The sequence below is a fragment of the Centroberyx gerrardi genome, chromosome 21, assembly GCF_048128805.1.
Source record: "Centroberyx gerrardi isolate f3 chromosome 21, fCenGer3.hap1.cur.20231027, whole genome shotgun sequence".
Classification (NCBI taxonomy): domain Eukaryota; kingdom Metazoa; phylum Chordata; class Actinopteri; order Beryciformes; family Berycidae; genus Centroberyx; species Centroberyx gerrardi.
The window spans coordinates 5,705,801-5,728,566 of record NC_136017.1 but is presented as its reverse complement, the minus strand read 5'-3'; the positions used below and the strand labels follow the sequence as shown (position 1 = coordinate 5,728,566).

Sequence of the window (22,766 nt, the reverse complement as noted above, 5' to 3'; positions counted from 1 at the left end):
ATTTGAAGATGCAGCAACAATGCAAGAATCAGTGATTGGATCCATATTGAGTTTTATACAGTAGGACAACAAAAGGCCGTGAGACTTCCATTTGAAGGGAAAGAAATGGTGAAACAGTGACAGACAGTAACCGATATGTTTGTAACACCGGTGTCAGTCAGTAACAGTAATCCAGTCAGACTCACCCTCAGACCGTCAGATCCTGCTGTGCCCTCAGTTCCCTTCTCTCCGGTGGAACCCTGTTAAAAGAAATGATGCATACCAGGAGTTATTTTGTGATCAAGTGTTGTCATTTACTTTTTTGGGTGAAGCCACTTTCCCTCAACCTGCCTCGTCTACTTCTACACCAGTTAGTGATTTCCCAGAATTCCTTTCAATAAACCCCCAGAGAGCAGGAGTGAACTTGCTGCAGTGGAGAGAGTGATAGCATAACATGTCTCTCGGCTGCATTGCATTCTGGTCTCTCTCCTGCTCCTGTGGGTGGAGAAATTGGTCTCTCTTCTTCTTCTACGATGGGTTTCTCCCTGTATGATTGTTTGACGTCTCTTGGTGCAAAATGGCGGCTCTAGAAAGAAGCCGTCGCTCTTTGATTCTGAGGGACTGACACCAAAACCTGACGTTCACCGCTGATGTTTTACATCCTGAAACATTTTCTCATATCAAACTCCCATTGCAGCTGCTGTTGTGGAAATATCACAGAACAGCAGAGTGTATCTGAAGAGCATACATTATGCAGAGCGTGATGGTCTTATAGAAAATAACATATTATTTCCAATCCATATTTACAGGAAGAGGTGTGCCTTGTTGGAAATGTACTCTAGTCGTAATCCAACAGTGATACCAGGAAAAATGTGTTTATTTCAATGTACTACACTGCCTACAAAGGCAAACAGCAGTAACTAGTCTTGTGTGTTTTAAAGGTCAAAGGTCAGGACTAAGCTTTAGATATCACATCCGTAACAATCATAAATACTGCCAAATGATCTACTTCTGTACCAACATTACTTTTGCAGGCGATATTCATTTAAGTCATTTAATAAAGTCATTTTTTCTTGATTTCACTCCTCACACAGTTGCTGTTCTTTGCCTTTGCAGGTCAGATTTACACTCCTATGTAATCCCGCGCTGTAACTTACTGCGTCTCCCTTCGGTCCGGAGGGTCCTGGGATGCCCCTCTCCCCCGGCATCCCCATGAGTCCTGGAGATCCTGGCTCTCCGACCCCACCGGTTGGACCAGGGTTACCCTACAGGATGCAGAGGATTTAATAAGATGCACAATGACAAAAGTGTCTCTCTACATTAGTAACCACCTGTTCCCATTTTTAGAGAATGTCACTTAAAGTAATAATTCATGACATTTTCATGTAAATAAATGTCAATGTTTCTACTATGCCCTTATTCCAGTGCATTAACTTGTGTATTGACCTAAGGAAAAGCATTATAGGTACACAATAAAACTGTTTGCACTTAATAATCTCCCCAATACATAATTTACAGTAGTTACAACAGTGTAACTACACAATCTAAGTCCAAAGTCTACAAACGTAATGTATTCTCAGGATAAAAGGTGTGTGTGATGGTTGCCATACCTTTGGCCCGTCTGGTCCTGGTGTTCCTGGACTACCTTTGGGTCCCTGAAGGCCGTTGGGTCCGACATCACCTCTCTCTCCTGGAGTGCCTCGCTCTCCCTGCAGGGACAACCAGCGGGAGAAGAAGTAGAAAAGAAGAGATTTATTCCAAAATTAGATTTCCACTATTTGGAAAGAGTGACGTCAACCCATACAAAGGGATTGATAGTGTATTTTATATAGCAAATTTTCCAGTGTTCATAAGTGACAAAATTAAAACAGTAAGAGTATTTATTTAAAGGATAGTAGATAATTCAAGACCTTTTAAACCAAAAGATGAAACGTTTACAGACTAAATCTTCATTTTACACAGAAAATTTTCTAATTTTTTGTGTTGATTTTTCAGCGACAATTCTTTTGATTTGACAGGTGTTGATTGGAGTGTTTTTGTCCACCCAGAGCTGATGTGTCTCTGTTCAAAACTATCTAAAAGTGTTAAATTAACTGTGATGGGTGCGGACATTTAATGCTGCTTCTTACACTCTCAGAGTTAAATTAACAGTGACAATTTTGCTGTGTAGCGATACTGAATGATGAATTAACTCAACCTTTACACTCATTGTAAGTCACTGTGGAGAAAAGCGTCAGCTAAATGCCTGAAATTGAAAAGTATGAATTCAATAATGAAGCGGTCAACACTTATACCTCATTAATGGACTCACCCTTGGACCTGTAGCACCAGCAGCTCCACCCTCTCCAGCAATACCCTGAAGACACCAACAACCAAACGAAAATAATCAACATGTGCTTTAACATGTAATGCTTATGATTGGATACAGTATATTATATGTTTTTATGTCTATTATATATCTTATGGGAAATACTTTCTTAGGTGAAAAGCGCTAACTAAATATTGAGAAAGCATAAGAATACAACGGTACAAAAAATGGTTTTAAAGGTTAATTGTTTGCATTACTTTACCTCATCACCTGGTTTTCCTGACTCTCCGGGTGGGCCTGGCAGCCCAGGCAAACCCTGAAATACACCAAAGCATGTATTTTAATTTTAATACAATAATAAACAAACATATCAACAGCTAGTCAGTAGTTTTTGGGGTCTAAGAGAAGGCCAGCAAGTCAACAAATAACGGGCATAAAGATAATTACAAATAGTATTTCCTTGCCTGATTTTGAAAAACTAACACCACCGGAGAAAGTGGATCATTTTGAAAGATGAGATATTTCAGTACTAAAATTCAAAATGGCAGTCAGTTGATGGCGGCTTGGCCTTGAGTGTCTGAGGTATTGTGTTCATATAATTATGGGATGCAGCTTACTTGGAAACCATTCACTCCCTGGGGTCCCTGCTCTCCTCTCGTCCCTGCAGTACCCTGGAGGAAAGAAAAACAGCATCACTGCTATTGATAATAGTGATCATTGATTATATTAATATGATAATTTAAAAATAATATTATATCATTAACAGGATATTTTGTCAACAGCAGAAGATGCTTACAGCTGGGCCAGTGGGACCGGCGGCGCCTCCCTCTCCGTCTTTTCCGTTTGGTCCCTGAAAGACAGTCACCTCTCAATATCTTTGTTCATTAATATCTAACATGAAGCCCCGACAAGAAGTGAAGATTATTTCAGTCCTTGCTGAAAACAACGTACCCTTTGACCTGCTGAACCGGGGGTGCCAGTCTCTCCAGTCTTCCCAGGATCGCCCTGAAAATAAACCCAAACTGTTGTGTTACCAAGGCTATCATGTTGTATGTAATTGTGCAGCTTTTTCTGTGTACAGTAATTTTTGAAGTCAGTAATTTTAATTTTACTTAAGTCGGTTTTGACTGAAGCATTTTACTTCACTACATTTTAAATTTCATCCAGAATTCTGTAGGCTCTCTAGTAACACTAGCACTCTATTAGCATTAGCATTAGCAAACAGTGTCAATTTTAAATTTATCTGCATCAAACCAGCACAAGCAAGCAAATGAAACATTAAAATAACAAACTGTTCATTAGCTGCTCAAATGTATCCATGATAGTAGCTTAGTTAACATCCATCCAGCTACAGTATTATTGGTTTGTGTTAGCCTGGTTGTTGGCTAGCTAGTTTGCTAGCCATGCTAGCTAGTTGCTAGTACAAAAAGAAACATCAGTGTAGTAACATTATTGAATAAGGTGGATGAGCATTTCAAGTTTATATTTATCACAGATCAAATGATTACATGAATTTTAGAATATTTTTTCCAGAAAGTTAAAAATAGTCAATAATAGTTAATATTTTTGTGCAAAATCTCATCCTTTTTGCTTTGCATGGGAAAGATCATACGCAACAATATGTTTTTTAGTAACTCAGTTTTACTCTGAGTATATTTTTAGCTACTTTGTGCTACATTTTACTATTACTTAAGTACATTTTTACACCAGTAATTTTACTTCTACTTCAGTAGAATTTCAGCAAAGTAACAGTACTTCTACTTGAGCAGGATTTTTGGTTCTCTTTCCACTCCTGCATATATCACACATGATATATAACATACAGCACAACGGTGGACAACCAGCAGCCATGGCTTACGTTATATTTTATAATTTCACGTCATAAACACAATATTTGTCTGTTAAGCTCAGTGAATGAATGAATGTCATCCAGAAGTGCTGAGATACTGACAGCAAAGCCTTTTGGTCCTGGTAGGCCCATCGATCCAGCTGCACCTCTGCCACCAACTGAACCAGCTGGACCTGGTTTCCCGTCTTCTCCCGATCCGCCCTGGAAACAAAGGAATGTAAATATATGCCATCATGTTAAAAATACTGTACATACTATACTCTGTGGTTGGGGGAACAGTGAATTCTGAATCAGTTGCTTTAGGACGTCATGTGAAACTATAAAAAAAAACACTGTTTAAAGTAAAAAGTTCCTGTGTACCATTGGTCCTTGCTTTCCCTCTGCTCCCTGGGAACCAATAAGACCTGTCAGACCCTGTGGAAAAAAGTAGAAAAATTAGAAAACAACCTCATATTTTCATCATTGTCATTACATTTTCCTTTCGCAAGTGAATGCCGCAATATTGTCTCTTAAGCATTACTTTAAAGGTTCCATATTATTCATTTTTCATGATTTTGTTTTCAGATATTCTATGGCTCAGGGTAAGAATAATGTTCTTCATGATGTTTTGCAAATAAATGTAGTTTAGTTAAAAGAGTATTTATTGAATGAATTTGAAGACTAAGTTGTCACAATACTGTGCCCTGATTGGTCGACAGCAGCAGCTCCTCTAATTCGAACAAGGTAAACCTGCTGAGTGGAGGCTTTCCAGTTCAAATGCTGCAAGCCTGATTGGACGGATTTCAGTAACTGTTCAGTGAGGGAGCCAATCAGGACCGAGTCCAGATGTGATGCGTTTTCTGGAATTAGTCTGAAACTGCCTATAAAAAGGCGGGAATTTTTGAAAAAGCAATAACTTCAAATTTAACCACTCAAACAAAATCAAACTTTAACAATGTCTTCATTTAACATCTTTTATCATTTATGTCTTTGCATAGAGGAACATTTGAATTCCTATAATATGGGACCTTTAAAGATTGTTGCACTCCTAAAACCTTCTGTTATTAATCTTGCCAGATTCTTTTACTGTTTCTAGTTGAAATATTCCTGATTCATCACTGCATTTCAGTCAGAACTTTGTATGACCCAAGATTGACTGATTCTTCACATTTTAGGAGAAACTTGCAGGAAACAAATATGACATAACATCACACAATTAAGAGGGAGAGGATGCAGGTGAGTTGGGTTGCACAGTGGTGGACAAATAGCAGTTATGGGTATCAAAGTTCTCATGAGGATTTACTGAAGAATTAATTTAAAGAAGAATATATGAATATAAAAGAAGTAATAAATAAAACATATGTAATGCCATGATACTGACTAATTACTTTCACTTTTTAATAAAACTTCTGCTCACACTCAGAAAACACAATGAGAGACAAAATGGAGCGTGTTGCTGTGCCTGCCTTACCCGTGCTCCTGGTAAACCTGGCTCTCCGTTGCGTCCTAGATCCCCGGGGGAACCTTTGGCACCGGTTGAACCTGACAACCCTCTTTCACCTTGGGCGCCCTGGTCAGCCAAACATTAAACATTCAATATCACGATAACGGACTGGATGAAGATGAAGGTGAAGAATCATCACCATCATCGCCATCATCATCACCATCCTCAGTAGTTAAATTCTGTCATAATTATGAGTAATTTGATAAGAAGTCAACACACCTTTTGTCCCGGTAAACCATCTGCACCGGGAAAACCTCTGTTTCCTGGAGCACCCTGGAATGGATTGATAAGATTGAACCACATGTAAATATTCAGTGCATAATAATATCCAAAAAACAGGTTGTAATCTAAAAAGTTATAAACTTTAGAATCTCCTACATCTTCTACAAAATGCGTTTTCAAAAAGTCAGTTTTTTCAAGAATTTGGAAAAACAGCATTGTTTTCAGATTGGAGTTTTGAATCGGTTTCATTACTCAAGCCTTAAAGGACTGTGAAAATCTTCAGTTCAGGTGTTGTAAAACCATGAAAATCACCAAAATTGGAGTTGTAATTATGTTATTTTTTTCTGCAATAGCAGCAGAAAGCCTCATATCACATATTTCAACTGTAAATATAATAACATTTCCATTAACATAATGAACCATTAATGTAATTGCATCGCTATCAGCTGCACAAATTTGTATTACATCAATGGTTTATTACTCAAAACTCCAGTACTGACAAGGAAAAGCATGAACAGGCATTCGGTCTGTAAGAAATAAAATGAATATTGTGCTTTTTTATATGAATAGTACACTCTGTTCTTACTTTCCTTTGTCCGGAAAAGTGGAGTGTTTTTTGTCCTGCTTACTACAATGATGTAATCAGTGCTTGAATGCATGCATGATCACTATATATGGTTATGTGTGGTTTTGAGTGATTCTATAGGTGGACACGCAGTTAAAATCCGAACTGGTGGGTTGGTTTTGAGCCAAGTAGGTTTGGCTATGGGCCAAGATTTATAGTTTTGTTTACTTTAACCGATATAAGTGGATCGTAAACTCCTGTCTTGGTCACTTCTTTGTTGCTTGTCTGGAACACTGAACTGAACCATGCATGTCTGAATAAAGAATCCACAGAAGACTCTTGAACCTTGCTTATTCATTTTGACCCACAACGGGCGAAGTAAAACTTTGCATTTACAGGTCCAATGCGGAGTCACAACAGTGACATGGAGGATCATAGTGATGCTGAATCAACCAGCAAAAGTCACAGTTTATGATATTTTGAGGTGCGAGAAGAAGTCGACTCACCGTCTCGCCGGTGGGTCCTGCAGCACCGATGGACCCAGCGTCACCCCGGATTCCCCGCTTCCCCTCCTCTCCCATTGGGCCCAACACACCATGGGCACCAGGCTCACCCTAACATCACATTACAATCAATTAACCAATGGCTGAATCAATCAATCAATCACCGGTGGTGGATGAGTTGAGTTACCCCCCTCCCCCCCCCCATATGTGAAGCACTTTGAGTGCCTTGAAAAGCGCTATATAAATGTAATCAATTATTATTAATTATTAATCAATCAATCAATCAATCCATCCTTCCAACAAACCAGTCTTTCATCTTCTCATTCAGGTTTACAAACAGCATATGAGCTACACCATCACTCCTTACATCCACTGTCATTTCAACACAACATGTAAGAGAGTGTGTATGTGTTTGAATGTGACTGAGCATAAGCTGAGGGATTTTTTTAGGGGTTTTATTGTGGAAAGCGTTCATTCATTTAAAGGATAAGGCCGGTGTTTTTTAATGCATTTCTTACCGTCAACAAATCCTATAAAAACAACAAAATCAACAATGCGTTTGCTCTACTCCTGTTACTTTCTGACTTCCCACGATCCCTTTTTAGCCTTCAAACCGGAAGTCATTGGCTCCAATTGTAAGCTAAAAACCTTGAAATAAAACTCACAAAGACGTAGTTTCAATTGTAAAAGTCGCTAACTGTTACCGTGAAAAGTCAGGCTGTTGTAGTTATTACCAAATCAAATTCAAATGGGAACAAATTCTTCATTACGCCGGGAACTATTTTCAGTGCTACGGAACTACTTTCCTGAGATCGCAAAGTGTTTACAGCCGGCTTATTAAGTTGTTTGAGGAAAAAGTCGGCCGGCCCGGTGCATCGTGATGATGAAATATGTTGCCCAGAGCAACGGCATGGCTCTTTTTTAGTACAATGGAGTTCTATGGCTGCTGGGACATGAGGCTTTATTGGGCATCGGCTACATGGACGACCTTGTTAGCAAAACAAATTCATTGCTGATTTTGTTATTTTCATAAGATTTGTTGACGGTAAGAAATGCATTAAAAAACACCAGCGTTATCCTTTAAGGTGCTTTTCATCTTACCGTTTCTCCCTTAAGTCCAGCTTCTCCTTTGAACCCAGGCAGTCCAACATCACCCTGCAAGAAAGGATCATATGAGCGAGAGTTACATACATAAGGCTTCCAGTACTGTACATTATGGATCTACTACTAACTACTAACTAAATTAGTATTTCAATTGGTGAAGGTAGTCTCAAGTCTCAAGCCTCAAAGTTACAAGCCTATGCTCAAAGACAGAGAGAGATGGAAATAGCAGAAGATTCATGAGGTGAGTGAGTTATTCATCAGGGTACTTAGATGAAATGAGAGCCTGTACCAGTTGGCCCTTGGGTCCCGGTGCTCCTGTAGTTCCCTGGGGACCGGGGGGTCCCGCTGGGCCCAGCAGCCCCACCGGACCCTGGACACCCGCCAGACCCTGGGAGGAAGAGGAGCAGACATAGCTTCAACAAAAAATGTCAAAACTTTTCATTCATCACTTGTTGAATACTGCTCATTTTAAGAATTCATGTCATTCCTATATTCTAAGACCGTCTATCGATAATTAGGAACATGAATAACTCTCTCCAAAAGCCAAATATCAGAGAACTAAGATTTCATAGACATTTGCAGATTTTTAAAGCTGCACTAGGAAAGATGTTTATGTAAAAATACACCTGTCTTATCAGCTAAATCACAAATCACAAACAACGATTTCTTGGTATTAAAGTTAAAAAATTTTAACCTCTCGCTGCCATTTGGAGCTGCTAACGTTAAGTTTCCTAATGCAGCTTTAAGGATTTGTGTTGGAAATGTTTTAGTTCAGGTGTTTTCACAACTTTCTAGTGACTGTAAGGTGTGAAAACCATAAAACAAAACCTTGCAACCACAACAATGTTGCAAAAGAGTAGTTATGAGCCTGAGTATATGCTGAGTTTGAATCTCCACACATGTATGAAAGTCTAGCAGAATGATTTGAAAGTATGTTTTCCAGTTTTACAGAATGGATTCTATATATTTTGAAGATATTGAATGATAAACTTCAGGTGAAGGATGTATTTTTTTTAAATAATGTATATATACAACATTTTGGAAATCAACTCTTCAATTTATTCTGTCAAAGATACATTTGGAGTTGTTTCCATACATGTAGTGTAAGTGACTAGCATGAAATACTTGATCAACAGTTGAGCCAATGTTCATGATTCATACTTACTGTTTGGCCTCTGGCACCTGGACCTCCATCAGATCCTGCGGAGCCCTGTGAAAAAACAAAATATCTCTCAAGACTTAATATATTCCTTAATAATGTAAACATTACATCACATTACCAGTCTTTACCTGATAAAAGTAAAAGTAAAAATGCCATGGTGGAATAGCTCTGGTAGAAGTTAGAAGCCTTTATTCAAAATTATACTTAAGTAAAAGTATTGTAAGTAAAAGTAATTGATGCATTCATTTCTATAGGATTAGCTATATTTGTGAGTTCTCCATTTATCCAAAGCCAAAAATATGAATAATTTAATGAACCTGAAACATGTTTCGTATGCAAAACATTTGTCTCAAAGGAAGCAAGTAATTCCAGGCATAAAGACCTAAATAAAAAAGGAAAGTAGAAGTACTGAGCTTGGCGTCTTTATTTTTTGGTTGTTGTTTTCTTTGTTTTATTATGAATATTTACATTATTTTCAGGTGAGATGTTTTTACAAACCGCTGTTTTTCTCACAGCTGCACAGATTAGTGATGACATTGTATTTTATCAGTTTATAAGTTCACTTCACAGTTCACTTCTATATTTTGCCACAAATAAACATAGAATTGTGATCCTATTATAAAATGACCTTTGACCTATTACACACCTGCGTTCCTGTGGGTCCGGCTGGTCCTACACGACCGGCTTCTCCCCTGGGTCCTTGTCGTCCTTCACCCCCTCTCACCCCTGTCGGTCCTGCTTCACCCTGAACCAAAGGATGACATCAGGTCAGGGAAACAACTTCTACTCAGGGTTCCCACACTCACTTGGACATTTCAAGGACTTTTCAATGACTTTCAAGGTCTTGTTAGATGAAATTCAAGGATCCTTACAAGTTATTTAAGATTTCACAGTAAGCTCCATAATGCACAAGCTAAGCCAATTTAAGCCAATTTCTACACATATCCCAAAACTTCCTCTATGTTGAAATGATGAAAGTACAAAACTACATGGCATCAGACTGTGAATGACCTCACCTTCATTCCTGGGTTACCTGGAAAACCTGGCATACCGGTGATTCCCATGGGACCCTGTGGTTGAAAGAATTTTTGCTCAATATTCAACACAGGGCTTCAGTTCAAGGTTCAAAGTTAACACATTAACACAGGTTGACAGTATTATACTGTATATCCTTCAGGGAAATTCTGCTGGTCTTTTTTTTTAACTGTTTTTATACTAGCCAGAACGGTAAGCATCTACATGTGCGTGTACTTAAGTGACTGTAGGATTTTCATTAGGTCCTTTGTTAAACTGTGCATGTCTGAAAGAGCAGCTGATGCTCCTGCTGACGCTAGTTTTCAGTTCAGCTGCATTGGAACGTTGCTTTTTCCAATTCATATTTCTCTACAATTTGATTTGGAAGCGTTCCATGAGCTAGTAGAAGACTCATTTAAAGTTCCCTGGTTTCCTTATAAGGTAAGTTGTGTAATTTTACAACATGAGATAGTTTGATTCAGGTTTTGCATATTGTTTGTTGGACTTCTTCATTTTAAGTGGGCTTAATCCTTTGTTGAGGCTGTAACATTAGCATGATAGGCCTTGCTAAGTGTATTTATATGTTAGCAATAATGTTAGCTGTTAAGTTGTAATGGTCAGCTGTTATTGGTAATTTGACTTTATGACAAGACGCTCACAGGTGGCAAGCACGTAACTAGAGCTATGCTAGTTTTCACTTGTCGTTTAGGCTTCTTGGCTTATATTGCCATATACTCAATGTGTTGGCAGGTGTCAATTCTTACCAGAGGGCCTGGTTTACCAACATGGCCAGGTAGACCACGCTTTCCCTGAGAGAGAGAGAGAGAGAGAGAGAGAGAGAGAGTGAGAGAGAGAGAGAGAGAGAGAGAGACAGACAGAAAAGCAGAAAGAGAGAGCGATGAGAGATGAAATGAGGATTGTCAGCTTGTCAACTTGCTTCATCAGTCATCCAGTATGACATTCATGGATAGCTCAATCCTGCAAAACCATTTGATAATCTTTTCTCCTCAAATGGATGAAGATGATGTTTTTTTTTTTACCACAGAACCACCTGGGCCTCCTCTGCCTCTTTCTCCCTGCATGCCCACTGGTCCCTGAAACAGAAAATTGGGTCAGCATCTGTGTGAATGACATCTGACTCTATATAAAACGCTTTGGGTGATCAGTTTGGATGGTGTGTTGCCTACCGGTGGGCCTGGAGCTCCCATGCCACCAGGAGTACCGGATGAACCCTGCAAAACACACACCGCAAACACACACAAACAATGAGAATAGGAGAATACAGGTTTGCAACGTGCAGTTTCATAAACATAAGGTTCCCTAACCCTAACTATCATGTGAAGGAACCCCAAATAGATATGCAATAGACCACAAACCCCTATTTGATAAAATTTTGTCCAAAGGAACCTTTTCTGATAGGATTTTTGCTGTTAGTTATGATTTAGTGTAGGTTTGCATAATTACTACACACACAGAGAAGAGGGGTTTCTTCAAGGGTTCTTTGGTTAGCGCAGTGGTTCCATATAGAACCGTATAAACTCATACAACCCTCTGATTTGTTAAAATATTAATACAAAAAAACACAATAAAGACCCCACTGTGGTTCTTAAAGAGCTGCTGATCTGAAACATTTCATGAAATCTTACAGTAAAGGGTTCTTTACAGCACCATGAAGGCTCCAAGTGAAACCATATGAGCATGGTGCTACAAAGAATCTTTCTAAATTGGGTTCTTGATAGCTCTACTAGGGTTCTACTATGGCACAAGCCTAAAGAACCATTTTCGGGTACTATATACTGTAGAACCCCTTTTATTAAGAGTGTAGGTGAGGTGATAGCAACGATGTGAACAGTGTAACCGATGCTCAAAATGGTCATTCTTATACATTCTCTCATTGTATTAAATTACAGTGACTGAACTAATAGTGAAATCAAGCTATTCCTCATCAAGAACCCCACTTTGGGAACCACAGGATGAGGTGACATATTCCCACCTTGGATCCAACCGCTCCAGACTCGCCTCTTGGGCCGAGAAGACCGCCGGCGCCCTGTTGGAAAGATTTCAATTTAGAAACAGTATGTCCTGGATGCAGATTGCTTACATAAAAATGCGATTTATGATTTTTGATAGAGGCAATTGCAACAAATACACACACACACATTTCTAGTCATTAGCAAAATTGTTTGAGTGATTTACCTTGTGACCTTTCAGTCCGGGATGACCTGGGAGGCCTGGGAATCCTCTGGCACCCTGAGAAAAACATCAAATCCACTGTCAACAACTTTTATTTCTATGAATTTTCATGTTATACCGTTCTCTTCCTTGCTGTGTTTTCTTGTCATTTAGTTTCTGTCATCCGGTTCTGGCACGCATGCTTGTCATCTGGATTTGTTTTGTTTGTTTTGAGGTGAGATGGGTTTTTTATTGGCCACTTGGGATCGTGAGGTAAATTCAGGTCAGTCAGTCAGATGTCACTTCACTTTATACCTGGACTCTATCAAACTTCAGCATGGTTTAAAGAAAGTTTTTTTTACAAGTATCAGTATAAGTATTGAGCAGTATCTGGTTAATGAAGGGAAGAAAAATGTAATTATTGTGAAAATTTTACCTTAACTCTGAATTTTCACACAACTCACAACACAATCCTCTTCTTGATTTCTCAAAAAACTACTCTTTCGCGTTTTTTTTATGTAAACTATTGATCATTCTAAGGTTTTGGGAATATATGGGAATATTTTGTCAGATCTATTGACAGGCACTTCAGCTATGTCCCCTGTTTGTTGCTTGTAATGTTGATGATCTCTAAATGTTAGCTTGTTCTACGGTTGTGTTCATCGAAAGTTGCTCTGGATAAGAGTGTCAGCTAAATACCTAAAATGTAATGCAATGTAAATGATGTTTGCAAACGAGTGAGTGATGTCATTCAGGGTCAGATGTGATGGTGTGAATGCTGAGAGACGATTGGTTACCGCTGATCCTTGGAATCCTGGTTCTCCTGTCGCACCTGGAGGACCAGACTCTCCCTGCGTAGAAAACACAATAATACTGATCAGTAATGTAATAATCAGTAGGAAATAATCAGTAAAAGAAACAGTAATAGTGACAGTAGCCTAATGCTAATGCTAATAACAATACTAACAGCAACAACAATAACAATACTACTACTACTACAACTACTACTACTACTATTACTACTATTCTACTACTACTAACAATAGTAATAATAATAGTAACAAAAACTCACTACAGCAATAGTAGCCTAGCTGCTAATGCTACTAATGCTAATGCTAACAACAACAATAAAAAGAAGAGAAAGAAGAAGAAGAGGAGAAGAAGAATGCTTAAAGGTGTACGAAACATAAGAAGGATAAGTAACAGAATAGAGAGGAATATTTTCATATGGAAGTGTGTATCTTTGACTTACATCTGGTCCAGGTTTTCCTGTTGGCCCATCAGGTCCTCGATGACCATGTCCACCCTGTAGACAAACACAAGGAGTAAGTGACACACCCATTTAAAAAAAAAAAAATGTTTGCCAATCTAATTTTATAGTAAATTATTTTAAAGGTCTGAGAAACATTTGGAAAATAGATACTAGCATTCTATTTGAAACAGTCCAAAACCCAATTGTGTTTTTTTTTGTCTGTTTTAGCAGGAGGCTTGATCCCCACAGACAAGGTGTCCATCATCAGCTGTGTGTCCTGTTGAGCGAGACACTGAAACCTGCCACTCTTTATAAGACCGTCAGCTAAATGCCTAAAATGTAAACTGTAGAAGCAGAGATGTTCCTACCATCTGTCCTGGTTCTCCAGCGTCTCCTGGAACCCCCTGACCGCCACTTGGACCCTGAACAAACATGGAGAGGAAAAATTATACAGTCCATTTGGAATTATAATGCATCTACTTTGGAAAAAAAATCACTACCTGGAGTTCATTATCTCTAAAATATAGAGGATGTAGTTTGTGAAAGTGTCAGTTTACCAAAGACTTAAGTTACCCACTATTCTTTAAAACATATGAAACTTTATTTGAATTTTCTGGTATGAATTATTTTGAAAGAATACGCTTTTTGCAGTCATTTTTAGCAGTCATTTTGGAATGAAACTCCATGAGTTTGCCACCATAAAGTCTGCATGGTCCCGTGACCTGACAAGTGTTCATAGATCCATTCATCTGTTCTCAGAAAGTGCATGACTACAGGCAAAAATCAAATTAAAATCGAGTCTTTGAATCTTTATTGTAGAAGCCAAAACTTACTTGTGATCCGCTCTGCCCTGGAGGTCCTCGTGGTCCTGCTTCACCCTGTAATAGAGACACTTCACACTGTACTTTTATTTGTGCATAACAGCAAATATCCCGACTTAGTATCAGCATAATAAAATGAGATGGATATTAAAGAAAAAGATCTAATTTCCAATCGCTAACTCTCTTCAGCAGTGTGTGAAACAATATTAACCTGTTTGTCTGATTGATTCCTGATCCGGATTAGTTTTCCCTATAAGACTCTAGGACACTCACCCTCGTTCCGGACACCATCCCAGCCAGACCAGACTTCTCGCTGAAACCTGCCGCCATCTGGGAAACTAGCTGGCCCTTTTGGGAAGAGATGGATTAAAAATGAAGTTGAAGTCAAACCTTCATACAAGGATTCTGCTTTAACAAAGTATGTTACATTAAAGATACAGTGAAATTATACTTGTTTACATTCCTGTCTTAATTCCTCATCTCAAGACATGATTGTGCAAATCTGTCCTCCTGAACCTTCAACATGGACTTCAACAAAGTTAAAATGAAGACAAACATCATGTAGAATCAAAAGTCTCCTCTTCAGGTCTGGTGGCTTATCTTTGGAAAGTGTACAGACTTGTATAATATGGTCCTACAGATCTGATGAGACACTAAAACAGGTACAGTATGGTGGGGAACAAGCTAACTCACCCCAGGGTGGGAGGGGTGGCCAGGTGGTCCTGGCTCGCCAGGGTTTCCTGGCACTCCGGGCTCTCCATCGAATCCTGGTGGCCCATGGGCTCCCTGCAGGTTTTTGTATGATGAAATATTATTAATGACAAACAACACATTCTGCTTCACATAATTATTCAACCGCTGATTCAGTCTTTTCAAGGTGGAGTTAGAAGTGAATTGCTTTGAGAAAGGGTGAGATGAGGTGAGATGAGACGGCCTTTATTGAGGCTTTCAGGTGACATAAAGCTCTCTGGTGGCCATATTGGAGATCCTCAGTTCTTGGGGAACAGTGGCTGATTTTGGCTCTAAATGTATGATTTTGCTGTCTCAACACAATTGAATAGACATGGTTAATCTCTGTTATGTTTTTGACTGGGAACTGATCATTTTATCCATCAATTTCATCAATCTGGTTGATTTTGTGTTTAGATAATGTTAGCTTGTTAGCTAGCTAACCATATCTCGTAAGCTAACCATCACTGTCTTGTTGTAAACACATTTGATTAGCACACTAGCTAACGTATCTAGTATAGTGTTAGAAGTGGCGAGGAGTTGTATTAACATGAGCTTGCTGGCTAGTTAGCTAGCTAACAAAGCCAAAAAAACTTGTTCAGGTTAACTGAGTTGATGCTTTTCAAGCTACAACTTATAATGTTTTTGAGTAGGCTACAGGTAGGACAAAAGGTGCTATAGGGCTAAAGACCAGACAGGTTCCTGTGTCACAGTATACATCTTCCTTAACTGCCTGTTCACTTTCAATTATTAGTTACTGAATGGGTCTTTTGTATCTCTCTTTCTTGCCAGCTACTGTATATTTAACCAGGTTGCTGGGAGATTTTTTGATGAACTGCAAAGCCTCTATGATCCAAGGGGGAAATTGGGACTTTACATCAGCAAAAGATAGAGATGTAGACTTATGAACAAAGAGCACTAAAGGATAAGAAAAAAGGTAATGAAAGATAAAAATAACAATGAAAATTATGAAAAAAAAAAAAAAAAATCTGCCTCTTTATGATACCAAGAGTTTCTACTGATTAAACATAATTCTCACAATGATGGCTATTGAAAGATTTACAGATGTAGGCAGTTTACAGATTTAGGAATTTACAGTCCAGTGCAAAGGTCATTATGTGCAGGATGAGCAAAAATGCATTTCTGGCTGTTCACATTATCAGATTTACAGCTTAGATTTGCAGCATCACTCAGAGAAGGAAATGAGGAAAAGTGCATGCAGTCTGGAAGAGTAGCTAAAGGGCAAGATCTACTTAAACCACAATCTCTCAGTCAGAAGCGAAGGAGGGTTTCTCCAGTGTAAAATAAGAACTGCTTTTAGTGTTTTAGGGTTAACGTCACCATTCATTCAAACGTACCCGTCTGCCTTTGAAGCCACTTTGTCCCCTGTATCCCTGTGCTCCTGGAGGACCCTGAGTTATAAACACAAATATAAGCAATAAATACATGAAATGATAATGAATAATCAACGCTGATGTTTTTATTTTTTGATTCAGCCGCAAAACCCACTGTCCTCAGGCAGGTAGTCTGAATATGTACATTTCATCTCCAGCAAACACTCAGAACAGATACAGTCAGACCATCAGTCCTAAGACAATACTATAAAATCATAACAAACAAATCCAAAATGTAAGGCCCATTATTTTTGAGGTGACCAAAGGGCTTGTCAAAGACCTTATTTATGTTTTGTTTCAATTTATATTTTATTTTGAGTCAATTCTAAAAATGTGGAGTCAAACCACTATTTATTTCACTGTGCTGTACTTCCTTGAAAACTGAAAAAGAATGTTAATTTAGGTTACTTTGAATGCTCTCCTTGCAAAAAAAATAATACAAAATATTAGGTGCTGTATCACACCATGTTGTAGCAATACTGGCCCTACTATCACCTAATATCAACATCCTTTAGTTTTCCGTGGGGATACTGAGCAGTTGTGGTCCAGTTTGTGTAAAGCAGTCTGCAGAAACCAGCATGTAACTCTGACTGCACTCTTTGAAAGTGGGTCATTATCAAATATACCAACACATTTCTATCACACCCATATCAAACTAAACTGACAGCAAAACATCATGGAAAAACATGATGTGCTGCTGGGCCAGTAAAATGGTACAGCATAAACACTTATGCACTCATGAAAAAACATAATGGAACTTTTAAAAAAGTGCAAAACAAATGAAGTTAAAATAATACTAATACTAATAATAAATATTTTTGTGACATTTCTGCGCCCTCTAGTGTCAACATGGATACAGAGAGGGAATAAAAACAGATCATAAAACCTTTTTCTCTTTTTTTTCTCTTGGTTTCTCTAATGCATATACATAATCTATTACCCATCTTGATACAGGCTAACACAAAGAAGACAGAGAGGGACAGCCATATTAATTTTGCTGCAGACCTACCATAGGTCCTGGATGACCTGGGAGCCCCACCACCTGGGAGAAAAACAGTGTTTAGACTCATTTGTCCAAAGGAAATCAGAAAACAGTGATGATATAAATGGACTCTTTGTCTTGTTGGATCTTGAAGTCAACAAACTTCCTTTACTGATGGGAAGATTAACTTCACTTACATATGGGATATCACCTGGTTCACCCTTCTGTCCCTGAAAATCGAATGATCTGACATTAATATCATGAAAAGACAATGTTACTGTAATACGAATTCATGTCAGTGTTCATTCTCAATATCATTGCTTACCTTGAAGCCCATAATTTCTGAGGGAAAATAGAAAAAAGAATATGTTAATTGCAGTTATACTTCACTTCATACACATAATTATTCTTCTTCTCCCACCCAATTTATCTAGCTATAGGATGGATTATTCTGTGTTATCAATTTCTGATTACAATACACAAATTTCACATTTTGTTATGGTTGCTGGTACAAAACATAACAATGTTATCATCGTCCAGATGTCAACATTATGTTTTTTCTCTGATTGTGCTGTAGCATTGGTAATATTCTTTAATATTCCTAGTAATATTCAAACATTTTATTGCACTTGTATTTTTTTTTAACTGATCATGTCTCAATGGCTTTGACTGAACTGAATTGTTTTACAATCACTAGCATTCATTTCTACTTTTTTAATATATATATTTTCAATGCATATATATACTTTGTTATTTTGTTTTTGAAAAGTGCTATACAAATATATTTTATATATTATAATGAATTAAGAATTGCCTTTTTTCTTCCCCTTGTTCTGAGCACCAACCATCTACTGTGATCGTTTGTTGTACTTACAGGTTATTTGAACTTTTTCTTAAATGTTAAACTGTAAAACCAGTAAGTGTATTTTAACAGAAAACTCTGAAGTCTCCAAACCAGCAAGTGACCAGAGCTGTAAGATAAGAGCCATTTATATGGAAACTGATAGAGATTTATATTTTGTATATTTCTTTTTAGAGAAGTTAATAATTCTGTGTTACTTATACTTGGTTGGTGTAATCGCTTCACAAAATGCTTCATGTGTAATCTTAATTGCCTTAAATTAATGCTCCTCACTCATTGGTTTATATAGCAGAGAAATGCCATATGCTTGTTTCATTTAGTGGAGAAGAGAAGCTGTTGAGCTAGGGAGCAAACTAGTTTTTATGGAGTTTTATTTTTGCATTATCTAAATAAACAGTAAAACTAAGATGATGGCATAAAAATATTTTTTATAGATTCACATGTCAACTTGGTTTGGGTTCAATAGTTACAGAAGAAACTGCAATTACAAGACTATTCCTTGCAACTTCCTGTAACTTCAGGCATTTAGCAGAAGTAGCAGAAGTTCAACAAACACACAGTAAAGTGAGAGTTTGAAGGCTTCATCTCACCGATCATCCTGCTGGCGCTGGCGAAGTTGTCACACACGGGGCAGCACTCTCCCTCGGGTGTCACCGCCTTCTCACAGTTGGCCACGGTTTCACACTGCACCTCGTCGCAGATGGCGACGCCGCTGTCACAGACACACACGTGACACGGCTCCGGCTTCCAGATGTCGTTGTGCAGGTAGACCTCGCCGTCCACTGTGCAGGTTTCCCCTTTCTTCTCCTCAGCAGCTGCAACAGAGGGCACAAACAATTGGGATATGTCAATATTATCCTCTGTGATGCCATTTGATGAAACACAATAATGATTCAACCTACTGTATATCCAGTTCATGAAAGGTTTTAAACTTGCTGTTCTAAACACGGTGTCTGGTAGGTCTTTCCTCTGGTGCACAGGAAGTGATGCGTGTTACATTACTGTTGGCAGCAACAGCGGTTAGTTTGGAATAAGTAGAAGAAGAACTGGATAATTAGCATGAGCAGCGACGTGCAGCTATATAATTTGACTTTGAACATATCTTGAAAAAAGCTGATTACACCTGAAAATAAGTAATGAGCTTGCTTTTCATTTTTGGCTGTGAACTACATGCAATTTAAAGTAAAAAAATGGAGTCCTGGGTAAAAAGTTGATAAAAGTAAATCCATACATGCATCCTACTTAACAGTTGAAATTGTCGCATTTTCGATTTGTGCGCTTATATTCTATTTTCTTTTTACCTGCTGAATCCTATTACTTTTGCTGCTGCAACAAACTAATTTCCCCATAGGAATCAATAAAGTTTCATTATCTTAGCAGAAACAATCAGTGAGCATTAAAGGTCGAGACATAAGAGATATGCTGTTGAAAAAGAATAAAGTCTTAATTTAAAGTCTTAATGGCAGAAAATGAAAACAACTATAGAAAACAGGTTTGTAAAATATCTTTGGGTCATCCTGGTGAGAAATGGCCTTTACCTGCTGTGGTGTCGTTACTGGAAGTCGGTGTCTGCGCTGAGGTCAAACACACGGGGCAGCACTCGCCCTCTGGGGTCACAGTTTTCTGGCAGTCACCCAGCTCTTCACACACCACGTCCTCACACACCACGGCCCCCAGGTCACACACACAGATCCGACATGGCTCTGGGTTCCACATCTCATTGTTGGCGTAGACTTTTCCATTTTCTGTACAGGTATCTTCATGAAACGGAAACGGTAAATTAAATCAGTATCAGAGGTGATTTAGTATTCCATAATGCAAGAAATCCATGTTGCAAAAATGTCACGACTTGAAATTCATCAGTCAATACTTTGAAAACACAGATGTCTCTATCTTAAATACTAACAGCATACTCTAACATGCTTTACTTTCATGCCAGCAATCATTCTGAAAGAGCAGGAGTATTTTTTTTTTTTTTTTTTTCAAATAGTGCATATCTCATTCAAGAATAAAACCCTTTCATTTAAACAATGTAAGCCTTTGGCTGGTGCTCAAATAGAAAGCAACTCACACCAAGTGCAAAGAGTGATAAAAGTGGAAATTCACATCAAAATCAACAGAAGTGCGTAGTATATAAAGAAGTGCGATGAACAACATGGCAGTGCTATTTTACAAGGCAAAGGATAAATGGTAGCAATTTCCCAGAGGAATACACCTACTTTTTGGTAAATAAGTTCCTTGTTCAACTTCCTATTGTGTGACAGTGAGATTGGCAACAGCTCTACCAGTGTCCAGTGCTTTTAAGACGATGCAAGGCTATCTTGTACTTTCCACTAAACAATGATAGTGTCCTTAAGTGTGAGCATGTACCATAGCAAACTACATAAACACTGGACACACATGGTGGGAACTGGTACCAATCTTCTCGTTGCACAAGGCTTGGTTGATCAGTGATCTTATCTGGCAAAAAGTCAGTGTATTCCTCTTGCAAACTGAAGTACAGTCATAGAAAACTAAGAGCACAATCAAGTGCAGAACTGAGAAGAAGGTTTGTTGCCGGCGTGGGCAGGATGAAGCCTGAAGAGACGGGACTTCAGGCTGAGACGGAAGATGAAAAGTCCCAGCAGTCCTGACTCATGTGGACTCAGGATTGTTGCTGCAAAAGTAGACTCAGAGGGCAAGAGAATGACCAAGATGCATCCACAGAGTATTTACTTAGTTTTGGTACAGACAATCTGCGGGTTGCAAACAGTCTCGGGACATTCCGTTTACCGGTTTTAGTTTCTGTGCTAGGACGGCGTGCTGCAGCCGAGCACACGGGGCAGCACTCGCCCTCTGGGGTCACGGCTGTCTGGCAGTCACCTAGCTCTTCACACACCACGTCCTCACACACCACAGCCCCCATGTCACACATACAGACTCGACATGGCTCTGGGCTCCATATCTCATTGTTGGAGTGGACTTTGCCATCTTCTGTACAGGTATCTTCATGAAACACAACAGCAACTGACATCAATATCTGGGGTGATTCCCTTTCAGCTGGTACAGTTGGTACAATGCATCATTATGGGCATTACTGTCATGAGATCTGGAGTTGATGTCCTTTCAATCACACCTTTAGGCCAATAAACACAGCACACAGGCTCCACATCAACTGCTATGCATACATACAGTACAGCCTATGTGCTGGTTTATTCCGCCAGACTCCTAAGGACCTTTAGCAAACACTGTGAATGTAAGCCATCAATTGGATGAAGCATTTTCAGAAATAAGTCATGTTTTCTACCTGCAGGCAGTCCGTTTTGTATTTTTTAGGTAGCTGACTAGTCATAGCATGTCTCCAAGAGAAAAGCATGGCGATGCTATCCTTGCTAAATAAGCTCCTGAGTGCATGTGTCCTCAAGAAGGGTGCGGCTATGCTCTCTCAAAGTCAGATATCCATGATTATACATCAGATAGCCATGATTATAAGTGCACTTTGGCATGATACATGTAAAAGTGGCCCTTGCTAACATGATTATAATCATTAATCATTATGATCATAATCAGTGCATTCTTCAATTGCCTTCTGCTCAGCCTGCTCCCTCTGACCCTCTGTCTCTGGAACAAATGTCCCAGTATAACAAGGTTTTAGAGTCTACAGCTTATTGGGGAGGGCAAATTGGACTCCTCTCCTTCAGTTTTTGGATCCCCTGGACAAAAATCCAAAGTTGAGCATGGCCCCAATGTTTGCATTACCTGCTGGCATTAATTGAAGGGCCTGATGGGGTCACTGTAGCAAATAATTGAGAAGTTTGGACTAAGTTTGGCTTAGAATCTGCTGACTTCTTTGTATGCTTTGCTGACCCAGCCTGAGGTAGACTACCTCTAGCCAATTTGTACCACTGGGTAGTTGAGTGTATCTCCAAAGCACTGGCAGGGGTAGAACTTCCTTGTAATATACAGTATATGGCTACTCTATAAGAGATATTGCCATGCTGTGGTCAGTATGAGCTCCCAGTGTGGCACATGCTGTCCTGTCTGTGGAGACATAAGGCTGCAACCTGAGAATCCTGTCATATTGGGGGCATTGTTAATTGATTGTTTAATCCCATAATGATGCATCGTGCTTAGTGAAAGGGATCGTAAAGTTATATCACAATTTACTGCAGGCATTTAGCTTATAGTTTTATTGAGGGCAACTTACATTAAGTGCAAAAAATTGTGAACATTCATATATCATCAACAATGTAGATATAAAGAAATGCAAGACACAGCAAGATGGGAAAAGGATAATGTGCAGTGTGTTTTGTAAGTTCTGGAAATACAGAAGGAGAAAAAATCCAATGTAGGAATGGAAGGAAATTTTGGGATGGAATCGTAGTC

General features: G+C 38.8%; 1 protein-coding gene across 1 annotated transcript in view; it reads right to left on the bottom strand.

Annotated features, from left to right (window-relative positions):
- col5a2b (collagen, type V, alpha 2b) overlaps positions 1-22,766 on the bottom strand; it is a 42,652-nt gene that overhangs the window by 11,381 nt on the left and 8,505 nt on the right. The window contains exons 2-36 of the mRNA XM_071923691.2: positions 19,940-20,158; positions 18,992-19,216; positions 17,865-17,881; positions 17,737-17,769; positions 17,567-17,599; positions 16,522-16,575; positions 15,128-15,220; positions 14,708-14,782; positions 14,447-14,491; positions 13,982-14,035; positions 13,614-13,667; positions 13,159-13,212; positions 12,386-12,439; positions 12,183-12,236; positions 11,377-11,421; positions 11,230-11,283; positions 10,954-10,998; positions 10,192-10,245; positions 9,822-9,920; positions 9,179-9,223; positions 8,303-8,401; positions 8,011-8,064; positions 6,913-7,020; positions 5,839-5,892; positions 5,587-5,685; positions 4,497-4,550; positions 4,239-4,337; positions 3,239-3,292; positions 3,084-3,137; positions 2,905-2,958; positions 2,550-2,603; positions 2,291-2,335; positions 1,590-1,688; positions 1,137-1,244; positions 186-239 (exon numbers count right to left, since the gene is read on the bottom strand). Of these exons, the coding sequence (XP_071779792.2) occupies positions 186-239; positions 1,137-1,244; positions 1,590-1,688; positions 2,291-2,335; positions 2,550-2,603; positions 2,905-2,958; positions 3,084-3,137; positions 3,239-3,292; positions 4,239-4,337; positions 4,497-4,550; positions 5,587-5,685; positions 5,839-5,892; positions 6,913-7,020; positions 8,011-8,064; positions 8,303-8,401; positions 9,179-9,223; positions 9,822-9,920; positions 10,192-10,245; positions 10,954-10,998; positions 11,230-11,283; positions 11,377-11,421; positions 12,183-12,236; positions 12,386-12,439; positions 13,159-13,212; positions 13,614-13,667; positions 13,982-14,035; positions 14,447-14,491; positions 14,708-14,782; positions 15,128-15,220; positions 16,522-16,575; positions 17,567-17,599; positions 17,737-17,769; positions 17,865-17,881; positions 18,992-19,216; positions 19,940-20,158 (2,495 nt within the window). The remainder of the gene's footprint in view (positions 1-185; positions 240-1,136; positions 1,245-1,589; positions 1,689-2,290; positions 2,336-2,549; positions 2,604-2,904; positions 2,959-3,083; positions 3,138-3,238; positions 3,293-4,238; positions 4,338-4,496; positions 4,551-5,586; positions 5,686-5,838; positions 5,893-6,912; positions 7,021-8,010; positions 8,065-8,302; positions 8,402-9,178; positions 9,224-9,821; positions 9,921-10,191; positions 10,246-10,953; positions 10,999-11,229; positions 11,284-11,376; positions 11,422-12,182; positions 12,237-12,385; positions 12,440-13,158; positions 13,213-13,613; positions 13,668-13,981; positions 14,036-14,446; positions 14,492-14,707; positions 14,783-15,127; positions 15,221-16,521; positions 16,576-17,566; positions 17,600-17,736; positions 17,770-17,864; positions 17,882-18,991; positions 19,217-19,939; positions 20,159-22,766) is intronic.